This window comes from Conger conger, chromosome 13, assembly GCF_963514075.1.
Source record: "Conger conger chromosome 13, fConCon1.1, whole genome shotgun sequence".
NCBI classification, from domain to species: domain Eukaryota; kingdom Metazoa; phylum Chordata; class Actinopteri; order Anguilliformes; family Congridae; genus Conger; species Conger conger.
Genome location: NC_083772.1, coordinates 3151754 through 3172145, shown reverse-complemented (window position 1 = coordinate 3172145; position 20392 = coordinate 3151754). Strand labels below are relative to the sequence as shown.

The 20392-nt window shown below is 51.9% G+C and overlaps 1 protein-coding gene across 1 annotated transcript in view; it reads left to right on the top strand.

Moving 5' to 3' along the window:
* pik3cb (phosphatidylinositol-4,5-bisphosphate 3-kinase, catalytic subunit beta) overlaps window positions 1-20392 on the top strand; it is an 82110-nt gene that overhangs the window by 44547 nt on the left and 17171 nt on the right. The window contains exons 5-13 of the mRNA XM_061217115.1: window positions 504-727; window positions 5553-5735; window positions 8893-9060; window positions 12604-12693; window positions 13610-13861; window positions 14790-14886; window positions 15396-15526; window positions 16371-16424; window positions 16712-16900. Of these exons, the coding sequence (XP_061073099.1) occupies window positions 504-727; window positions 5553-5735; window positions 8893-9060; window positions 12604-12693; window positions 13610-13861; window positions 14790-14886; window positions 15396-15526; window positions 16371-16424; window positions 16712-16900 (1388 nt within the window). The remainder of the gene's footprint in view (window positions 1-503; window positions 728-5552; window positions 5736-8892; window positions 9061-12603; window positions 12694-13609; window positions 13862-14789; window positions 14887-15395; window positions 15527-16370; window positions 16425-16711; window positions 16901-20392) is intronic.

The window sequence follows — 20392 nt, the reverse complement described above, 5'->3', positions numbered from 1 at the left end:
CTCAGGGTCTCAGGGACAAATTGCGTATTACATTACGATACGTTTTATTTAGCGGACGCTTTGATCCAGAGCGACACACGAAACAGCGCACAACCGCTCAAGGTCGTACAACAACCAACCAAACGCTTCAGATAAGCTACAATTCATATTGGATTGATAGTAAGGCTATGAACTTATGCCAAGCTAGATAAAGTCTGTAATTACCATACCAAAAGTATTTGAGGAGCTACAGTACCGAGACAAATACAAATGCAAAAGTCCTAGATTAAGGTATAAAATACAATGGGCTGAGCGGGTCAAAAACAGACCACAATTGATTACGGGACCCCCGCACAGGAGTTAACGTACAGCGTGACGTATGACTGTGTGAAGTTGGCAAAGTGAGTGACTGAAAGGAGGAAAGGGCACGTGTGTTGATTACCGCTGGCCTGGAGGAGCAGCCGTTTGCCGTTCGGCGCGGCGGCGTCAGGATGACCGGCGGGTTTTTGGGATGTTCCTCGCAGGCCTCCACGAGCTGGACGCCCTGCAGGACCAGGAGGTGAAGGACTTCCGCTCCAAGATGTTCCGCATCAGCGAGGAGAAGATGCACCGGGTGCAGATGATGAGCTGGACGGAGTGGATGCGCAGCTGCTTCGCCCCGCAGCTGGAGGCCAGCGGTGCCGAGGGTCTGCAGGACCGGCTGTACGAGGGCACCCTGAAGGTCACCATGCACTTAGACCAGTCCCAGGTAACCGCCCGCTCCACCTGCCCTGTCCTCTCTGCGTCCGACCTCTCTCTCACTCTGCCTCCAACCTCTCTCTCTCTGCCTCCAACCTCTCTCTCTCTGCCTCCAACCTCTCTCTCTCTCTGCCTCCAACCTCTCTCTCTCTCTCTCTCTCTCTCTGTCTCTCTCTCTCTGTCTCTGCCTCCCCTCTCTCTCTCTGCCTCCCCCTCTCTCTCTGTCTCTCCATTTTACTCTGCCTCAAACCTCTTTCTGTCTATCTTTCTCTGCCCCCCCTCTATCTGGCTCCATCTCTCTCTCCCCCCCTCTATCTCTATCTCTCTCTCTCTCTCTATCTCTCTCTATCTCTCTACTCCCTCAGTCTCTCTTTCTCTTTCTGTCTCCCCTTGCACTTTGAATCAGCCCCTTGTGCACACAGAGCAGATGACCACACACTCCGGCACTTACACACTCACTCATGACCTCACGCCCTGGTGACAGAAGGAAGCCATCCGTACCCTCGTTTGTTTTTAAAGCGCTCTGTGATTAAATGTCTTGTGTAAATGCTAGTTTCCTACATTACTCTCTCCTTCTCTCACACACACACACACACACACACACACACCCACACCCACACACACACACACACACACACTCATCACCCCCGCGTGCGTGGAGGCTCACACACATGGCAGTGTCAGATTCTCCAGTACATTGACGTTCTTGCTCATAATCCCTGACGCAAAGACCCTTCAGCGTGAGGTTTATGAGGGCCTCCGTCACGGCCATGTTGACCCTCCCCAGGGTGTGGCCTTTAGGGAGGGCCGTGGAGCCGGGGGCTGCTGCCGGGGTCAGGGGTCAGGGGTCAGGGGTCAGCGCTGTCCCTGGCCGCAGAGAGGGGAGGGCGAAGAGGGAGGTGGCGACCGGCCTTTTTCCCTCAAACGGCGCCCGTCACGTGGCCCCGCTGCAGAAGAACGGCCCTCTGACAGCACTAACTAGGTCATAGTGGCTACAATCTCGCCATCTGTATGACGACTGGTGAACTTCCCCCCCGGTCACCGCGACACAGCGACAGCGCTTCAGTCTGTGGCTGAAGCACATTATTCTCACACAACACGGAGTAAAAAAAATAGAACTGCCAGTAATTGTAGAATGGAAACTGGTTAGCATTATGGTCTGTACGTGCGTGTGTGTACTCTTTCCACGTGTGCGTGCGTACCTTGCTTTTTGGATGCATGCCGCTACCTTGCTCACTGGTCTGCTAAAATATGACGCGGGCTTCGTCTTCACACTTAAAGCCGGTCACGCTGACGAAGTGCTCTATCGACGTATCAGACTCTGCCTTTTCTGTCTTCAACATGCCCGGACAGGGAGCCAAGTTGAAATGGAGCTATGTTTACTGAAAATACTTCCTACCAGATACAGTAAGCCCATTCAACACCCTGTGCAGAGAGTTCTGAATTCTGTCCGCCCTATTTCCTTTTCTCTTCAGTTCAAAAACATTGCACCCTGAGGTGATGTGCAAGACTAATGTGATATAATCAAAGCTAACCATGTAAGGGTGCAATGTTATTGAACAGAAACCTATTTGCTGAGCAAGATTATGTCCACTTCTACCCGATAGCAGGAAGGAAATCTGCTAATCAGATTACAGCGTTAAACCACGCTATGTCAGGAAATATCATTGCCTCGCTTTTAGTGACAAGCAGACTGACCGGTTCTGAATGACAGTCTTATCTCTATATTGTGCTAATTTAAGTATTTGTTTTCTGATCAAAATACATGTCTGACTCATGTGAGAGGAGACGTGCTTGTACTTGCTGGCAGTCTGCAGCATGGGCTGTCAATGGCGTGTGCAACTGGGCTTCACCGGAGTCATTCAGAGAGTTCCTCGGAGACGAAGCCTTCCCAGAAACTACCCGCAACGCCGTGGCGTCCGGGATCCGTGGAACCCCTCCGCAACGGGCCCCTGCTTGTTTCTCAAAGTGTCGTTCGCATTAATGCAGCTCCTTCATCTCACCCCGACCGAGAAAACGCAAACACACACACACACACACCAGCACACTCAATCCATAATGCATAATGGCCACTTCCCACAATGGTAGCATTTAGCAGGGAGTACAGTCAGGCGCTCATTATAGGTGATGTCATTGCTGTTGACTTTACAGATCAGGTCACACAGCTGCCTGGTGACTTTGCAGTAGTGGGAGGGAGGGAGGGAGGGAGGGGGGAGGGTTGTTGTTTTGTTTAGCTTTGTGTGCGCGAGACGGAGCGGCCACGGTCCGGTGCTGTCGGGGGGCTGTGTGGCCGGGCCCAGTGGAACAGGAGCTCTATGTCAGCTCCACAGAGCCCTGCACTGATGCCCTGAGAGCGCCAGGCTCTCTGCCTGATCCCCGGCGCTGTGACAGAGGGCCTCTGTGCTGCCTCCAGGGCGGGCCTTCAGACACCGCGCGCGGCAGTGGATACGAGGGGCCGTAAATATTTTTAACCGCCCTGCCGGTCGGGCGGCCCAGACGGACCCGCACCGGGAGCAGGGTGCGGCGCTGCCCGCCGCGGGGTGAACGACACAAATCTGTGGACGAGGCGGCGCACGTCTGGCCAGCCTCCCCTAGGCCCGCTGCCTGGTCTATTCAGGCCCCGGCCGTTATTCTCCTGCTGAGTGCTGCCCTTCGTCCAGGGATGTAAATATGTCCCAGTTACACAGTCGAGACCGGACGTCGGAGGAGTACTACCGAGTCCTGGGGTTGTTTTCATTTCAGTTCTGTTCATTTTTTGTTCTAGAATACGTTATTGGGAACAACGGGGGCTAACGGGAATGGCGTTCCCCGGCACAGTCACAAAGGCCTGAACCCGATCAACAGTCTGTGGGAACTGACGAGGGAAAAGGCCGAACGTCACGTAACTTCCACCGGGGCCGTCGCCCTGCGGTCGTGTGCCGAAAGGCCCGCTGGGGCCCGTTGCGTCACGCTGTGAAATGTTCGGTGTTAATTAAAATCAAACAGAGGGCGTCCCTGGTGGGTGAACGGCGCTCCATTAGAATAGAATGTACTGTGTCAGAATTGGTTTTTGCGCCCAGCTCCGTGCTCTCTGAGTCCCGGCCGCAGCCGAGCAGCCGTCGGGCTTCAGGGCCAACGGGGAGCGAGGCTCTCGCTTGTTTACAGTGTTCATTAATCAACCGTCAGACAGGCAAGCGCTCCAGTGCTCCTGAGGACCGTCTGTGCCACGGGGAGCTGATTCTCGTCCTCAACAAGGGCTGAGAAGTTGCTGTTCCTCCCTCCCTCTCTCTCTCTCTCTCTCTCTCTCTCTCTCTCTCTCTCTCTCTCTCTCTCTCTCTCTCTCTCTCTCTCTCTCTCTCTCTCTCTCTCTCTCTCTCTCTCTCTCTCTCTCTCTCTCTCTCTCTCTCTCTCTCTCTCTCTACTGTGCTCCATTCATCTCTGGGGGGGGGGGGGGGGGGGGAGAGAGAGGTGATTAAAGTTCCTGAAACACGTGACTGACCCCCTCCCAGCGGGCTGGCTGATATGGGCGGTGACGGCCCAGGGCAGAGCTGACTCCGGCCTGGCGCTCGGAAGCCTGCGCTGATTTATCGCGTTGATTCCTCAGTCAGGGGGGGGGGCGTCAGGGGCGCGCGTCAGTGGGGGGGCGTCAGGGGGGGCTTGACGGATGTCACGGACCACCACCGCCACGGCGGGATGTAAATCTGAGCGGGACGTCCAGTCGTCCGGGGTCGGGCCCCGGGGTCGGGCCCCACAGGCCCTGTGCTGGGCTGGTGTAGATCTCTGCTGCGTGCTCAGAGTTACAGACTCCGGGGCGTGTCTCGGTGAACAGGCGCGGGCCTGTCCCTGCAGGAAGCGGATGCGCGCATTTCTTACGCAATCTCGATTACGTCCGCCAATCACCCCCCCAACCCCCCCCCCCCGGGTGATTGGCGGACGAGGCGGAGTGACATCACGCTCACTTCCTGTCCTCTCCTCCGCAAGCGGTTTGGGTACGTGACTGGGACCCGCAAGGTTGGCGGTTCGATCCCCGGTGTAGCCATGATAACATCCGCACAGCCGTCGGGCCCTTTGGCAAGGCCCTTAACCCTGCATTGCTCTTGGGTAGGATTGTCTCCTGCTGGTGTAGCATGGTTAGCTCAGCTACTTCACTAGTAAGCATGGTGAAGTGCAGTGAAAGTGAAGGCTTGTAGCAGGTTACCTCGACAACACTCCCCGATGACATAACCCTCAAATTCAAAAGAACGTTGTTGCCCTTGGCTAGAGGCGAGTTCGTCTTTTGCTGACAGGTAACGCGTTCGTTCAACAAATATTTGGACAAGTGAGAGGCCGGGGGGGGGGGGGGGTGTTCAAATCCCAACCTGGGACTCGAGCGATTTCTCACCCGTTAAGTCTAATCGACCGTAAGTCGCTTCGGATAAAAGCGTCGGCCATTACATTACATTACATTACATTACATTATTGGCATTTGGCAGACGCTCTTATCCAGAGCGACGTACAACAAAGTGCAAACCCATAACCAGGGATAAGTTCGCTGAAAGACCCTAGAGGGAAGTACAATTTCAACTGCTACCTGTACAAGACAGATAAGGACGAGGGCCCTTTTTTTTTTTTTTTTGAGAACAAAGAAACAAACAACAAAGCAAAAGTGACCAAAGTTAACGATCCAAACACTGCTTACCTAGCCAACTAAAAATACCGATGCACAAAGCAGGTCACAGAGACAACAATTAAGGTTCACAGGGAGGTAGGGAGGGATGGGGAGAGGTTCAGCTTGCGCTTGAAGGTGGGGAGAGAGTCTACAGTTCCGAACGTGATGTGTGGTGTGAGCGGCGCTGTGGTGCGCTTCCCTCCCGCAGGACACCGTCAGCCTGAAGGTGGCGCCCAGCACCACGCCCGACGCGCTGACGGAGCAGGCGGTGCGCAAGTGGCTGAGCACCCACGGGCCGGAGGAGCAGGCGGGGGCCTGCGGCGACTACGTGCTGCGCGTCAGCAGCCGGCTGGAGTTCCTGTTCGGAGAGCAACCGCTCGTCCACTACAAGGTGAGCGCGCGGCACGCCACTGCGCCGGCCCACAGCGTGGTGGCTCAGGTACATGACTGGGACAGCCTGTAGTCTAGTGGCTAAGGTACATGACTGGGGCAGCCTGTAGCCTAGTGGCTAAGGTACGTGACTGGGGCAGCCTGTAGCCTAGTGGCTAAGGTACGTGACCGGGGCAGCCTGTAGCCTAGTGGCTAAGGTACGTGACTGGGGCAGCCTGTAGCCTAGTGGCTAAGGTACATGACTGGGGCAGCCTGTAGCCTAGTGGCTAAGGTACATGACTGGGGCAGCCTGTAGCCTAGTGGCTAAGGTACATGACTGGGGCAGCCTGTAGCCTAGTGGCTAAGGTACATGACTGGGGCAGCCTGTAGCCTAGTGGCTAAGGTACATGACTGGGGCAGCCTGTAGCCTAGTGGCTAAGGTACATGACTGGGGCAGCCTGTAGCCTAGTGGCTCAGGTGCGTGACTGGGGCAGCCTGTAGCCTAGTGGCTAAGGTACATGACTGGGGCAGCCTGTAGCCTAGTGGCTCAGGTGCGTGACTGGGGCAGCCTGTAGCCTAGTGGCTAAGGTACGTGACTGGGGCAGCCTGTAGCCTAGTGGCTATGGTACGTGACTGGGGCAGCCTGTAGCCTAGTGGCTAAGGTACGTGACTGGGGCAGCCTGTAGCCTAGTGGCTAAGGTACATGACTGAGGCAGCCTGTAGCCTAGTGGCTAAGGTACGTGACTGGGGCAGCCTGTAGCCTAGTGGCTAAGGTACATGACTGGAGCAGCCTGTAGCCTAGTGGCTCAGGTACATGACTGGGGCAGCCTGTAGCCTAGTGGCTAAGGTACATGACTGGGGCAGCCTGTAGCCTAGTGGCTAAGGTACGTGACTGGGGCAGCCTGTAACCTAGTGGCATTTGGCAGACGCTCTTATCCAGAGCGACGTACAGTTGATTAGACTAAGCAGGGGACAATCCTCCCCTGGAGCAAGGCAGGGTTAAGGGCCTTGCTCAAGGGCCCAACAGCTGTACGGATCTTATTGTGGATACTCCGGGATTAGAACCACCGACCTTGCGGCTCCCAGTCATGTACCTTAACCACTACGCTACAGGCTGCCCATACACGACCTTAAAAACACTCCCTCTTCTGTGATTCCAGTAACCTCAGCTCACTGTTCCCCGCGATGTTGTTGTGTTATGTTAATGTTCAGGCTTCTAGTGCGTGACTCAGTTACGTCATGCTTTGGCTCCCATTCAGAAAAAGAATTTCCTTGTTGAGGACAATAAACAAACTTGTCTATCTATAACCGCGCAGTCTGCCAAAGGGGGCGTGGCCTCCACCAGTTCAGACTCTGGTGCGATTCGTCTCGGCGTAAGAGTGAAAATGAAGATGAGTGCGTTGAGCTTTTAGCCTTAAGAGTGAGTCAACTCGGCTGGAAAAACTGTCCTGGCGGATGTGTGCAGCCGACAGGACAGGGCTGGGGAAGGGCAGTGAGTCATCGGCACGTTTAAGCCCCATTCTCCACTGAGTGTGATGGAGTCAGCTGAGGACTACGCCAAGCCCTGTTCTTCCTCAACAAGGAACAAGAGCTTATTTTGAGAAATGCATGGGCCGCTCATCCAGTCCACGCCAGTAGTTGGAGGGGTGATGCACGTTTGGTTATATTGTTACCCTGGGAGGGAAGAATCTGAGGGGCGGCCTGTAGCGTAGTGGTTAAGGTAAATGACTGGGACCCACAAGGTCGGTGGTTCTAATCCCGGGGTAGCCACAATAAGATCCGCACAGCCGTTGGGCCCTTGAGCAAGGCCCTTAACCCTGCATTGCTCCAGGGGAGGATTGTCTTCTGCTTAGTCTAATCAACTGTACGTCGCTCTGGATAAGAGCGTCTGCCAAATGCCTATAATGTAATGTAAAAGATTCTGTCAGCAATGTATTGTTGCTTATATAGCTTTTAAGTGATTATTATTATTATTATTTATTTTCTTTTTTTTCCATGTGTGGACATGGTTGGCTCTGCACCTTTCCTTCGGATGTAGGGGGAGGTGCTTGTGTCGCTCATGACAGTTCTGCTGAAAGTCACCATGCTTGTGCTCTCATCCCTAAGCCTTTTGAACAGTGATGGTGAATGTATCCTCAGGGTGACCTATTCTGTCGTTGACATTCATGGAAAGTTGAGGCAGATCCTGCTCTTTAATCGTGTTGTTTTTTTAATAGAAGTGCACTTGTAGAATACCTGCTCACGAGGCATATCGTCCTCTTTTCATGAGAGCGTCAGGTGACCCCATTAATGCTCACCCCCCCACCCCTCCACATTAATTATTAGCGAGCGGCATGCTCACTCAAGCAGGCCTCCTGGCCGACTCTTATCTATGTTGCTTTCAAGAACGGTCTTAAGTGGAAGCCTGACCTTTCCTGTGAAGCGGACTCTGGCCTGGCAAGGTCGAGCTGGTAGTGTCCATGACATCCGGCAGGCTCTGCTCATGTGCGTCACTTCTCTCCGGTGAATGTCACCAGGGTTTAGATCAGGGATGGACAATTCCGTGTATGCAGGTTTTTATTTCCACCGATTACCCCGGCTATTACATTACGTTACAAGGCATTTAGCAGACGCTCTTATCCAGAGCGACGTACAACGAAGTGCAGATCAAACACAGGAACAAGTGTGAAGAGGACCCGAGAGGACAGTACGGTTCCGAGTCCTAGCGTGACCATACAGACACAATCGGAACCCTTGAAGAATACATCAACTTCCAAACTAGCATACCACGGTTGGCAGCTAGAATACCCCGAGTACAACAATACAATAGCTAATACAAAAAATAAATAAATAAAATAAAAAATAAAAATGGCTAAATGAGCCAACTGGCTGTGTACACCAACAATGGATCACTGGTTGATTACGTCACAGTGAAACATTTCATATCGGGACACCCGCGCGCTTATCAAGAAATGTAGCTAAAATGCCAGATGGAGTAAATATTTGGTCTAATTAAGTAGTTAAGGCCTGACGTTGAAAAGCCTGCATGACAGCCAGAAAGGGACAGGGCCCTCATTGCACACCTCTGGGTTAGAGCCTGCTCCTCTCGGGCGATGTGTGCGGTTCTGTCCAGAGCTGGGCCGGTGGTGTCACTCCTGTGCGTGTTCCTCACAGTCTGCCCGTCTGTCCCTGTTCTCCAGTACATCAAGGCCTGTATCATGGCAAAGGAGAACCCACACCTCACCCTGGTACACAGCAGCACGGTCCAGGAGCTGTTCAAGAAGGAGATCACGACCATCGGAGCGGTGGTCAACCGCAAGACTTCCAACCCTCCGTTGCCCCTGCCCCCCAAGAGGAGAGGGCCCTCGGTGAGTGTTTGGCATGTCTGGTATCTCTGTCTTCCACTGTGCCCATTTTCCCACTATGTTTGGTGTCAGTGTTCCATTAGCTCTGGTGTCTCAGTGTTCCATTAGCTCTGGTGTCGCAGTGTTCCATTAGCTCTGGTGTCGCAGTGTTCCATTAGCTCTGGTGTCGCAGTGTTCCATTAGCTCTGGTGTCTCAGTGTTCCATTAGCTCTGGTTTCTCAGTGTTCCATTAGCTCTGGTGTCTCAGTGTTCCATTAGCTCTGGTGTCTCAGTGTTCCATTAGCTCTGGTTTCTCAGTGTTCCATTAGCTCTGGTTTCTCAGTGTTCCATTAGCTCTGGTTTCTCAGTGTTCCATTAGATCTGGTGTCTGTGTTCCATTAGCTCTGGTTTCTCAGTGTTCCATTAGCTCTGGTGTCTCAGTGTTCCATTAGCTCTGGTTTCTCAGTGTTCCATTAGCTCTGGTTTCTCAGTGTTCCATTAGGTCTGGTGTCTCAGGATTCCATTAGGTCTGTTGTCTCACTTTTCTCAGTGACTGCATTATTTCCTTTAAACAGCTTGTCCATTCATGGTCACCAATAAAAGATAATGTTCACTGCGATTAGCATGATCAGTGACCACAGCCATCTCCATCGTGAATACACAATATTCTCCAATGAGAAATGCAGCTGTTGTTTTGACAGGGAGAAAAAATGAGAAGGGCTTTTCTACCCTTTGATGTATTTATGCCTCTTTGCTCTCATTTGAAAGGTCAGTTGGGTTTTTTAATTGGAGGTAAACGATTTGATGGTGCGCGTCTCCCAGCAGGGCCCCGAGTGTGTAAATAACACCGGCCTCATTAATGGAGCCTCTCTTCCTGACTGTTTCATCTCCTAGGCGATGCTCAGAGGGACGGTGATCAGACCACCCCCCGGGCGCATCACGCTCCCTCCTTACCGTCCGCCCCAAGCATAGCACGGCACTGAGCTGCTTATAGAGTCACGCGGGATGGGCCCTGGCCTGGATATTTATCCTGATTCATATTTAATTTTATGTGATCGTGAGGGTTCTTTTATTTTTCTACCATTTTGCACCAGTTTTTCTACCAGTGCAGATTTAGTATTTTTAGTTTAAAAGTGTGAGATGTGCAAAGTATCTTTATCAATAATAAACTTTTATTTATTGGCATTATTATTGTTATTATTGTCAGTGCCCAAGTGCTAAATATTTTGTCAACCTTGTTGGACGGTACATCGCAATACTGTCGTTTACTATTGTTTACTATCTATTACCGGTATGTATATGGGCAGAATGAGGCCTAACATTTGCAGAAATGGTCTGTTCTCTCTACTTGACTGTTCTCTATCTAAGATCGAGGACGCTGGGATAGATGTGGAAGATCCTGCCTGTGTCCTGTTAGATTATCTTGCCGCATGCAGCAGTGTAACTGGCATCAAATTGACAGTTGCCACCGGGCTAGTGTTGGTACATCTATCATCTATCAGTCCCGAGCCAGCTGTGTCTTAGAGGCTCCTGTAGTGGCTGGGCTGTATTAGAGGCTCCTGTAGTGGCTGGGCTGTATTAGAGGCTCCTGTAGTGGCTGGGCTGTGTCTGAGAGGCTCCTGTAGTGGCTGGGCTGTGTCTTAGAGGCTCCTGTAGTGGCTGGGCTGTGTCTTAGAGGCTCCTGTAGTGGCTGGGCTGTGTCTGAGAGGCTCCTGTAGTGGCTGGGCTGTGTCTTGGAGGCTCCTGTAGTGGCTGGGTTGTGTCTGAGAGGCTGCTCACCCCGTTGTGGCTGGGTCGTGTCTGAGTTGCTGCTCACCCTGTAGTGGCTGGGTCGTGTCTGAGTTGCTGCTCACCCTGTAGTGGCTGGGTTGTGTCTGAGTTGCTGCTCACCCTGTAGTGGCTGGGTCGTGTCTGAGTTGCTGCTCACCCTGTCGTGGCTGGGTCGTGTCTGAGAGGCTGCTCACCCTGTAGTGGCTGGGTCGTGTCTGAGCTGCTGCTCACCCTGTAGTGGCTGGGTCGTGTCTGAGTTGCTGCTCACCCTGTAGTGGCTGGGTCGTGTCTGAGAGGCTGCTCACCCTGTAGTGGCTGGGTCGTGTCTGAGTTGCTGCTCACCCTGTAGTGGCTGGGTCGTGTCTGAGAGGCTGCTCACCCTGTAGTGGCTGGGTCGTGTCTGAGTTGCTGCTCACCCTGTAGTGGCTGGGTTGTGTCTGAGTTGCTGCTCACCCTGTAGTGGCTGGGTTGTGTCTGAGAGGCTGCTCACCCTGTAGTGGCTGGGTTGTGTCTGAGTTGCTGCTCACCCTGTAGTGGCTGGGTTGTGTCTGAGTTGCTGCTCACCCTGTAGTGGCTGGGTCGTGTCTGAGAGGCTGCTCACCCTGTAGTGGCTGGGTCGTGTCTGAGTTGCTGCTCACCCTGTAGTGGCTGGGTCGTGTCTGAGAGGCTGCTCACCCTGTAGTGGCTGGGTCGTGTCTGAGTTGCTGCTCACCCTGTAGTGGCTGGGTTGTGTCTGAGTTGCTGCTCACCCTGTAGTGGCTGGGTTGTGTCTGAGTTGTTGCTCACCCTGTAGTGGCTGGGTCGTGTCTGAGTTGCTGCTCACCCTGTAGTGGCTGGGTTGTGTCTGAGAGGCTGCTCACCCTGTAGTGGCTGGGTCGTGTCTGAGTTGTTGCCGGCGGTGTCATGTGTGTGTGTCGGCTCCGCTGGCCCCAGTGGAATGTTAATGAGCCCAGAGCCTGGCGCCACATGACTCCATCGTCACACACACACCAGCGAATCACAGAAATGTGCACCTCGAAAGTTCCAGGAACTGAGCATCTGATTCACCTTGTGGGTTTGGCCATTGGCGGCAGGGCTGAGGAGGACTCATGTGATGGTGTGTGTGTGTGTGTGTATCAGTGTGTGTGCGTGTGATTGTGTGATTGTGTGATTGTGAGTGAGTGCGTGTATCAGTGTGTTATCAGTGTGAGTGTGAGTGTGAGTGTGAGTGTGAGTGTGAGTGTGAGTGTGAGTGTGAGTGTGAGTGTGAGTGTGAGTGTGAGTGTGAGAGCGTGTGTATCAGTGTGTATGTGTGTGGTGTGTGTGTGTCAGTGTGTGTGGTGTGTGTGTGTGTGTGTATCTGTGTGTGAGTGTGTGTGTATCAGTGTGTGTGGTGTGTGTGTGTGTGTATCAGTGTGTATGTGTGGTGTGTGTGGTGTTTGTGAGTGTGTATCAGTGTGTGTGGTGTGTGTGAGTGTGTATCAGTGTGTGTGTGTATCTGTCTGTGAGTGTGAGTGTATCACTGTGTGTGGTGTGAGTGCGTGTGTATCACTGTGTGTGGTGTGAATCAGTGAGTGTGAGTGTGAGAGCGTGTGTATCAGTGTGTGTGGTGTATGTGTGTGAGTGTGGTGTGTGTGGTGTGCGTGTATCAGTGTGTGTGTGTGTGTTTTTATTCCCTCCAGTAAGCTCTGACCTTTCATACAGTCACTTGCCTCGCTATTCATTTGATCCGCCTGACATTCTCTGGAAATTGAGCTTTGCTGAAGGAGTTTCTGCTTCCCTTTCATCCAGCTTTTCCCCCTCTCCCCGTCTCTCCAGCAAGTGCAGACCTGTGTTTGGGATGTCGCGGCACAGTTCAAGATCGTCCTGGTCAAAGGGAGCAAGGTCAACGCAGAGGAGCACGCGAAGGTGAGAGACCCCCTTCCGAGAACTCAGAACATCCCTCTATTGCATTACAGTCTCATCACTGTAGCCCCGTTACAGTGCTGTACTATTAATATGACTCTGCTACGCTATGGTGCTGTTACACTATGGCCATGTCACACTGCTCTACTGTTACATTGCAGCCCTGTGCGACTGCTGTGCTTTCATACTGTGGTCCTATCTCTGTGGCCCTGTTCCACTGTGACCCTGTTAGACTGCTCTAGTGTTACACTGCAGCCCTGTAACTGGTCCTGTTAAGCCGGTTCTCTTGTTCACTCTGTTCTTTCACTGCAACTCTGTTACCCTCTGTGAGCGTTATTGCTCTGCAGCCTTTATCGCACTGCCAGTCAATACTATCCTGGCAGAATGGAGACGTTTGGAACAAGTGACCGGGGTGATTGTGTAACATCGCTGTGGTCGTTACAAAGCTCGTCTCCACCTCTCTGTGTTATTCACTCTCAGGGCTATAGTTCACGGAAAGGAAAATGCACCGCTCACTCACTATGTTCTCTCTCTGGTCACTTAAGACCTGTAAACATTGTATTACATTGCGATAGCTTCCAGTATAAACGGCAGACATTAGAGAAAATCATAGGGCAATATGGCTCAGGCAGTAAGAGCAGTCGTCTGGCAGTCGGAGGGGTTGCCGGTTCGATCCCCCGCCCGGGCTGTGTCGAAGTGTCCCTGGGCAAGACGCCTAACCCCCAAATGCTCCTGACAAGCTGGTCGGCGCCTTGCATGGCAGCCAATCGGCGTCGGTGTGTGAGTGTGTGTGTATGAATGGGTGAATGGAGAAGCATCAATTGTACAGCGCTTCGGATAAAGGCGCTATATAAATGCCAACCATTTACCAGAAAAGAGCAGCTTGCCCTGGGTCTCTCTCACCTCCCGCTCCACGCAGGTGCTGGTGCGGGCGGGGCTGTTCCACGGCACGGAGCTGCTGTGCAAGACGGCGGTCAGCAGCGAGAGCAGCGGGCGGGCGGAGCACGTGTGGAACCGCACGCTGGACTTCGACATCCAGGTCAGCGACCTGCCGCGCATGGCGCGCCTCTGCTTCGCCGTGTACGCCGTCATGGACAAGGTGAAGAAGCAGCGGTCCACCAAGAACGCCCACCTGCCCAAGTACCAGACCATCCGCAAGGCCGGGAAAGTGGTAGGAGCCGCGCCGCCCTCTCTGTGTCCTCTCACGTCCTCAATACCCCCTCACCCTCACCCTCACCCTCACCCTCACCCGTCTTAATGCCCCGCTCCGACTGAACCGCGTTCCTACGCCCCTTTGACTTTAAGCATCGTTTTACAGCCCGCGTGGGCGCCCGTCACCTTCAGGAAGGGGACATTGAACACCCGAACGCCGGTGAACAGTGGCATCAGCACTTTTCCCCCCCTCTCATTGCGGTTTTGATGAGGTCTGCCCGTTGGGCAGGCGTGTGACGGTGGGCGAGTATCCTCTTCCCTCTTTGTGCTACGCTAGCGCTAGCGCTGCTTACTTTGCGTCTGTGCCACCCCCCTGATGCTCGGTCCGTTTCCATCGCTCCCCAGAGCTCCGAGCGCCCCCCTCTGCCCGGGCGGGGGTTCCTGTGGGACGGGAGCCCGTTTTTAATGCAGCCTCACTCCGCGTACCACACATGACATTTGGCAGACGCTCTTATCCAGAGCGACGTACAGTTGATTAGACTGAGCAGGAGACAATCCTCCCCTGGAGCAATGCAGGGTTAAGGGCCTTGCTCAAGGGCCCAACGGCTGTGCGGATCTCATTGTGGCTACTCCGGGATTAGAACCACCGACCTTGCGTGTCCCAGTCGTTTACCTTAACCACTACGCTACAGGCCGCCCTGTACGCCCCTCGCCCCCATTCGCCATGACGGACCATTCGCCCCCCTCGCCCTGTGTTTCATCCAGTCCTGTGTCCCATCTTCTTCTGTTTCCACTCCCCTCAGAGCTGGGTCCAGCCCTGTGGTTCTGTACTGTCTGCTGATGTACAGGAGTCCTCTGCTGTGGTCCAGGTCATGTAGGACATTTGGAGGAGCGTGTGTTTGTGTTGTCCTTGACCGCGTTGCCCGTGTCCGTCTCTCTTTTGGCAGCACTATCCCATCGCCTGGGTCAACACCATGGTGTTCGACTACAAAGGACAGCTGAAGACCGGAGACATCATTCTGCACAGCTGGTCTTCCTTTCCTGGTAAGAACATGCAGGATTCCTGAAGCCCCTACTGCTTTAAGACTCTGTTACCCTCACACACACACACACACACACACACACACACGCACACACACGCATCCACACATTCACTCAGAGAAGTCTTGCAGGTCTAGGATTGATGTACAGGTAGTAAACAAAATGCTGAGCACATTAATGTACAGTCACGTAATGTGAGTGCTGGCCTGTGTGTAGTGGAGTCACAATGTTCAGAATTCTCCCGGAATGTGATCTCCTGTTAAAGTAAAATATGCTGTTTTCATTCCTGCATAAATTATGTGCAGGCATAAATCATATTCCTACACACATCATTTTAAGCATTTAATCCAAATAAGCTCAACTGAGAAAAGTGTGACAGTGCTCCATTAATTATAATAATAAAATAGTAAATGAACACCACTGCACCCTCTTTCACTGTACTTTCTGTCTCCATATTTTATTATCAGCCATAATTCTGTGTGTGATTGCGATCATGGGTTTTTGTCCTTCAGATGAACTTGAAGAGATGTTGAATCCCATTGGCACGATACAGACCAACCCGTACACTGAGAACGCTACTGCTCTGCACATTCACTTCCCCGATTACTCCAACGCCCCCGTCATCTTCCCTCCGTTCGACAAGGTGGGCTCCGTGTTCCCGCCTCTGACTACACCCCTCTTTTACACTGATACTCTCTACACCCCTCTTTTACACTGATACTCTCTACACCCCTCTTTTACACTGATACTGTCTACACTCAGATTTTACACTGATACTCTCTACACTCAGATTTTACACTGATACTGTCTGACTATATTCAGATTTTGCACTGATACTGTCTGACTATATTCAGATTTTACACTGATACTGTCTACACACAGTGCCTACACTGTAACTGTCTACACACAGTGCCTACACTGTAACTGTCTACACACAGTGCCTACACTGTAACTGTCTACACACAGTGCCTACACTGTAACTGTCTACACACAGTGCCTACACTGTAACTGTCTACACACAGTGCCTACACTGTAACTGTCTACACACAGTGCCTACACTGTAACTGTCTACATACAGTGCCTACACTGTAACTGTCTACACACAGTGTCTACACTGTAACTGTCCACACACAGTGCCTACACTGTAACTGTCTACACACAGTGTCTACACTGTAACTGTCTACACAGTGCCTACACTGTTACTGTGATTGCACACAGCTTTTTTACTGTCACTAAGTACACTTTGTGACCACACACAGGTCTTAAGCTGCTAAACTGAAAAGTGAGAGGACTACCCACTTAACTGCCCTGACCTTTGCTCCCAGATGAGAGGGAAATAAATCTACTGCTGTTGTTTTTGGAGGGTTGCTCTTGTTGCAGTAACGCTAGATTTAGGTTTCGCTGCAGTTAAATAAAACGTACTCATGATAATCCTGTTCATACTGTGATATGTTTACACTGATTTTTCTCTAAATACGCCCACACAGATTTTGGAAAAGGCTGCAGAGATTGCCCGGGGAAGTGACTGTCTGCCCATGGTGGTGAGTGTCCGTGGTGTCCTCTTCTCTCCAGAGTATGGCCAAGGTTTCGGTTGAAAGGATGGTTATTGTAAAATTGCAAATGTTCACATTTTCACTGTAATAGTGATGGTGTGTTTTTTTATCTTGACACGCATGCACTCCTCCTCGTGCAGAAATTTGACGGCTTATGTAATCTTGCCTGACTCTGGGGACATGCTGGGACTTGCCTTCACAACTGGTTTTGTGAATCCTTACACGACGTCGCCACCTGGTGGTGGTCCCGTGTAACCGCTTGTTTTTTTGCGCAGGGCCGCGGGGGGAAGAAGTTTCACATCGAGCTGAAGGAGATCATGGAGAGAGACCCCCTGTCCCAGCTGTGTGAGAACGAGAAGGATCTCATCTGGACACTACGCTACGACTGCAGGGAGAACTTTCCCCAATCCCTCCCCAAACTGCTGCTGTCCGTCAAATGGAGCAAACATGAGGACATGGCACAGGTAACTCTCCTTGTCTCACGCTGTTTGAATGTACAGTACTGCGCAAAAGTCTTAGGCACCCGTATAACATTCTGTACAGATAGGATTCTTTCAGAAATAATTCAATGGAAGGTCCTAAGTAAACATACTATACATTTTACATTACATTTGAGTAATTTGGCAGAATAGTTAAAAACTGAATCAAATCAATATTTTTTTGTGACCACCCTTCAGCATTAAAACTGCATCACTTCTCTGAGATAGCCAACGCTGTCCTGCAGTTCTATAAGACAGTCAGCAGGGAGGTTGTTCCAAGCATTTTGGAGAACTTGCCACAGTTCTTCTGCAGACTTTGGTTGGCTCCTTGCTTCTGATCTCAGACAGCCTTGGTCAAGTTTTTATGTAAAAACTAGTCAATTGCTTACAGTAATGTGTTACTTTTTTAAATGAAATAAAAAATGTCTCTGTAAAATTAAATCCTTTAAACTCAAATCTCAAATGTGTTCTTTTATACTCACACACACATATATTTTATTATGTATATATAATAACGTCTAGGGTGCCAAAGACTTCTGCACAGTGCTGTACTTGGGCAGCTGTGTGGGACAATTGATTAGATCAATATAACATTTATATATTTATAGTTCCTTCCATTCCCAAAAGCTGCAGTTTAGCCTTTTATAATCGGGATAATCATCCTTTCTCTGTTAACCTGTGTTCTTGCTGGGACCGCAGTTGTTCGGCAGTCACACAGGTCTTATTAGCTATCAGTGAACATCACATTACATTTTATTTATTTTATCCAAAGTAACGTGCACATACTGAAGGTCCTTACAACAACTACAGAGCAGGTGGGATAATGTACAATTCTCAAAGAATTAGCTGCCTTCAGCAATGAATATAAAGACTAGTGCGTGTGGTTAATAGGCCTAAGTTATAAGGTAAACAACTTTAGTATGAACCAATACAAAAGCAACAGTCCTAGATTAGAATGAAAAGTAAAGTTCAGCACGAGGGTAAAAGATTGAGAGTGGTGATACACAGGTGATAAGAGATCAGGGCATGGCCGTTGAGGAGGGAAGTTATCGCTTGTGAAAGTACTGTACCGCTCCAAGTACCGCTCCCAATACCGCTCCCAATACCGCTCCCAATACCGCTCCCGAGTACCCTTCCCAATACCGCTCCCAGTACCCATCCGTGTACCGCTCCAATACCACTCCCTATACAGTTCCCAACACCGCTCCCAACACCGCTCCCAATAACGCTCCGAGTACCACTCCCAATACCGCTCCCAATACCGCTCCCAACACCGCTCCCAATAACGCTCCGAGTACCACTCCCAATACCGCTCCCAATACAGTTCCCAACACCGCTCCCAATACCGCTCCCAACACCGCTCCCAATAACGCTCCCAATAACGCTCCGAGTACCGTTCCCAATACCGCTCCGAGTACCACTCCTAATACCGCTCCCAGTAATGCTCCCGATGCCCCCAATACCCCCAATACCCAATACCCAATACCCCCAATACCCCCAATACCCCCAATACCCCCAATACCCAATACCCCCAATACCCCCAATACCCAATACCCAATACCCCCAATACCCCCAATACCCAATACCGCTCCAAGTACCGCTCCGAGTACCACTGCCCGTGGTGCACTGTGAGCTTTGTTCCTCTGTGAAATTAGATTAAACAGGAATGCGTGTTGGATATCGCGCCACTTGCCCGTGCAGGCTGTGTGTGTGTGTGTGTGTGTGTGTGTGTGTGTGTGTGTGTGTGTGTGTGTGTGTGTGTGTGTGTGTTGTATACTGCTGAAGAAAGTGCCGGGGTTGACCTCCTGACCTCTGCACTGGGGCTGATCTCACCACTCTCGCCTGCACAACACCGTGCGGCTCAGCCAGCCCCCCCCCCTCCCCCTTTATCGCCCTCCTCTACATTCCTTTCTTTATCACTCTCAAAGGTCTATCTCGCTTTCATCTCTGTCCACACTTATCTCGTTATCTCTCTGCTTTCTCTTCCTCCCTCCCCCTCTCAGTCTCTCTGTCTCTCTCTGTGACGTCACCCAGTGCTGCGAGCCAGCTTCAGACTGTGGAAAGAACGCTTTCGGTCTGTTTCTCATCAGAGGAGCTCCACGGCTAATCATCCAATTCTAATGGGTTTTTGGATGAGCCTGTTGCGTTTCCAGGGTTATCAGTGATACGTCCAGAAACCACAACCTGCTAGCCAAACGGCACCGAGTATCTCCGGCGCCCCCCCCCCATCCCCCCCGACCGCTTACGAGCCCGGCCGCATAGTCGTTGTCCGGGCAAACCGCCTCGGGACCCCAGTGCGCTCTAGGAGGGAAACGAGTGTGAGACAGGCCCGTTCCTCTGGCGGGAAGCCTTGTGGGAGAAGCAAAAAATGTGTTATTTGGGTTCAAATCCCCTGCTCCTGGCTCAGTCAGACTGGGGGGCATAACCAGAGCCTGTCTACCCTACCTTACCTGCTGCCCCCACTCCCCGCTCTGAGACAAACGTGCAGTCCTGAGGTCTACACCAACATACCTGCTGCAGTCCTGAGGTCTACACCACCATACCTGCTACCATACTCTGAGTCCTGAGACTTGGACATACAGGCACCTATTCTATTCACTCCCCCCCCCCCCCCCCCCCCTTCCCCGTGGTTAATGTCATTACCGCGTTGAGCACTGCACTGTAATGACATATTGATTTAAACTTTGTTCCCTCTGAAGATGCTTTGCGAGGCATGTTATTCTTAATTAAGCCGTCAGGCCGAGAGAGGCCAGCGGTTCAGAAGCAGCTGCAGAACGGAGGCCATGTTTTTCCCGATCCGGGGCTAGATTAGCGTAACGGGGCTAATGAAGGCAGTCGGAGCTCGTTAGGCCGGGCTCCCCGCTCCGCGGCCGGTGTCCGGTGTCTGGGCGTGTTTCAGAGGAGCGGCGTGCCCGGGGAGTGCACAGACTTCCTCACAGCCCGCCCCCGTCTGCAGACCTTCACCCTGATGAAGGGAGTCGTGCGGACCGAACTGCAGCGATGGACACCAAACATCGGTGCTAGCCTTCCAAGCGGTTAAAGGGTCTTCCCCAGCTTATCTACAAACAATCATCAGACCCTACACCCCTGCCAGACCTCTTCGTTCAGCCTCCACAGGCCGGTTTGGCACCTCCCCCTCTCCGAACCTCCACCTCACGCTCACGACTACTGTCTGTTCTGGCTCCACGGTGGTGGAACGAACTCCCCGTTGAGGTCAGAACTGTAGAATCTCTCCCCACCTTCAAGCGCAAGCTGAAGACGCACCTCTTCAAGCAGCACCTCTCCCCATCCCTCCCTACCTCCCTGTGAACCTTAAGTGTTGTCTTTGTGATTTACTTTGTGTTTTGGTATTTTTAGTTGGCTAGGTAAGCAGTATTTGGATAGTTGTTTGGTCACTTTTGCTTTGTTGTTTGTTTATTTGTTGTTTAAAAAAAATTGTACTTCCCTCTAGGGTCTTTCAGCGAACTTATCCCTGGT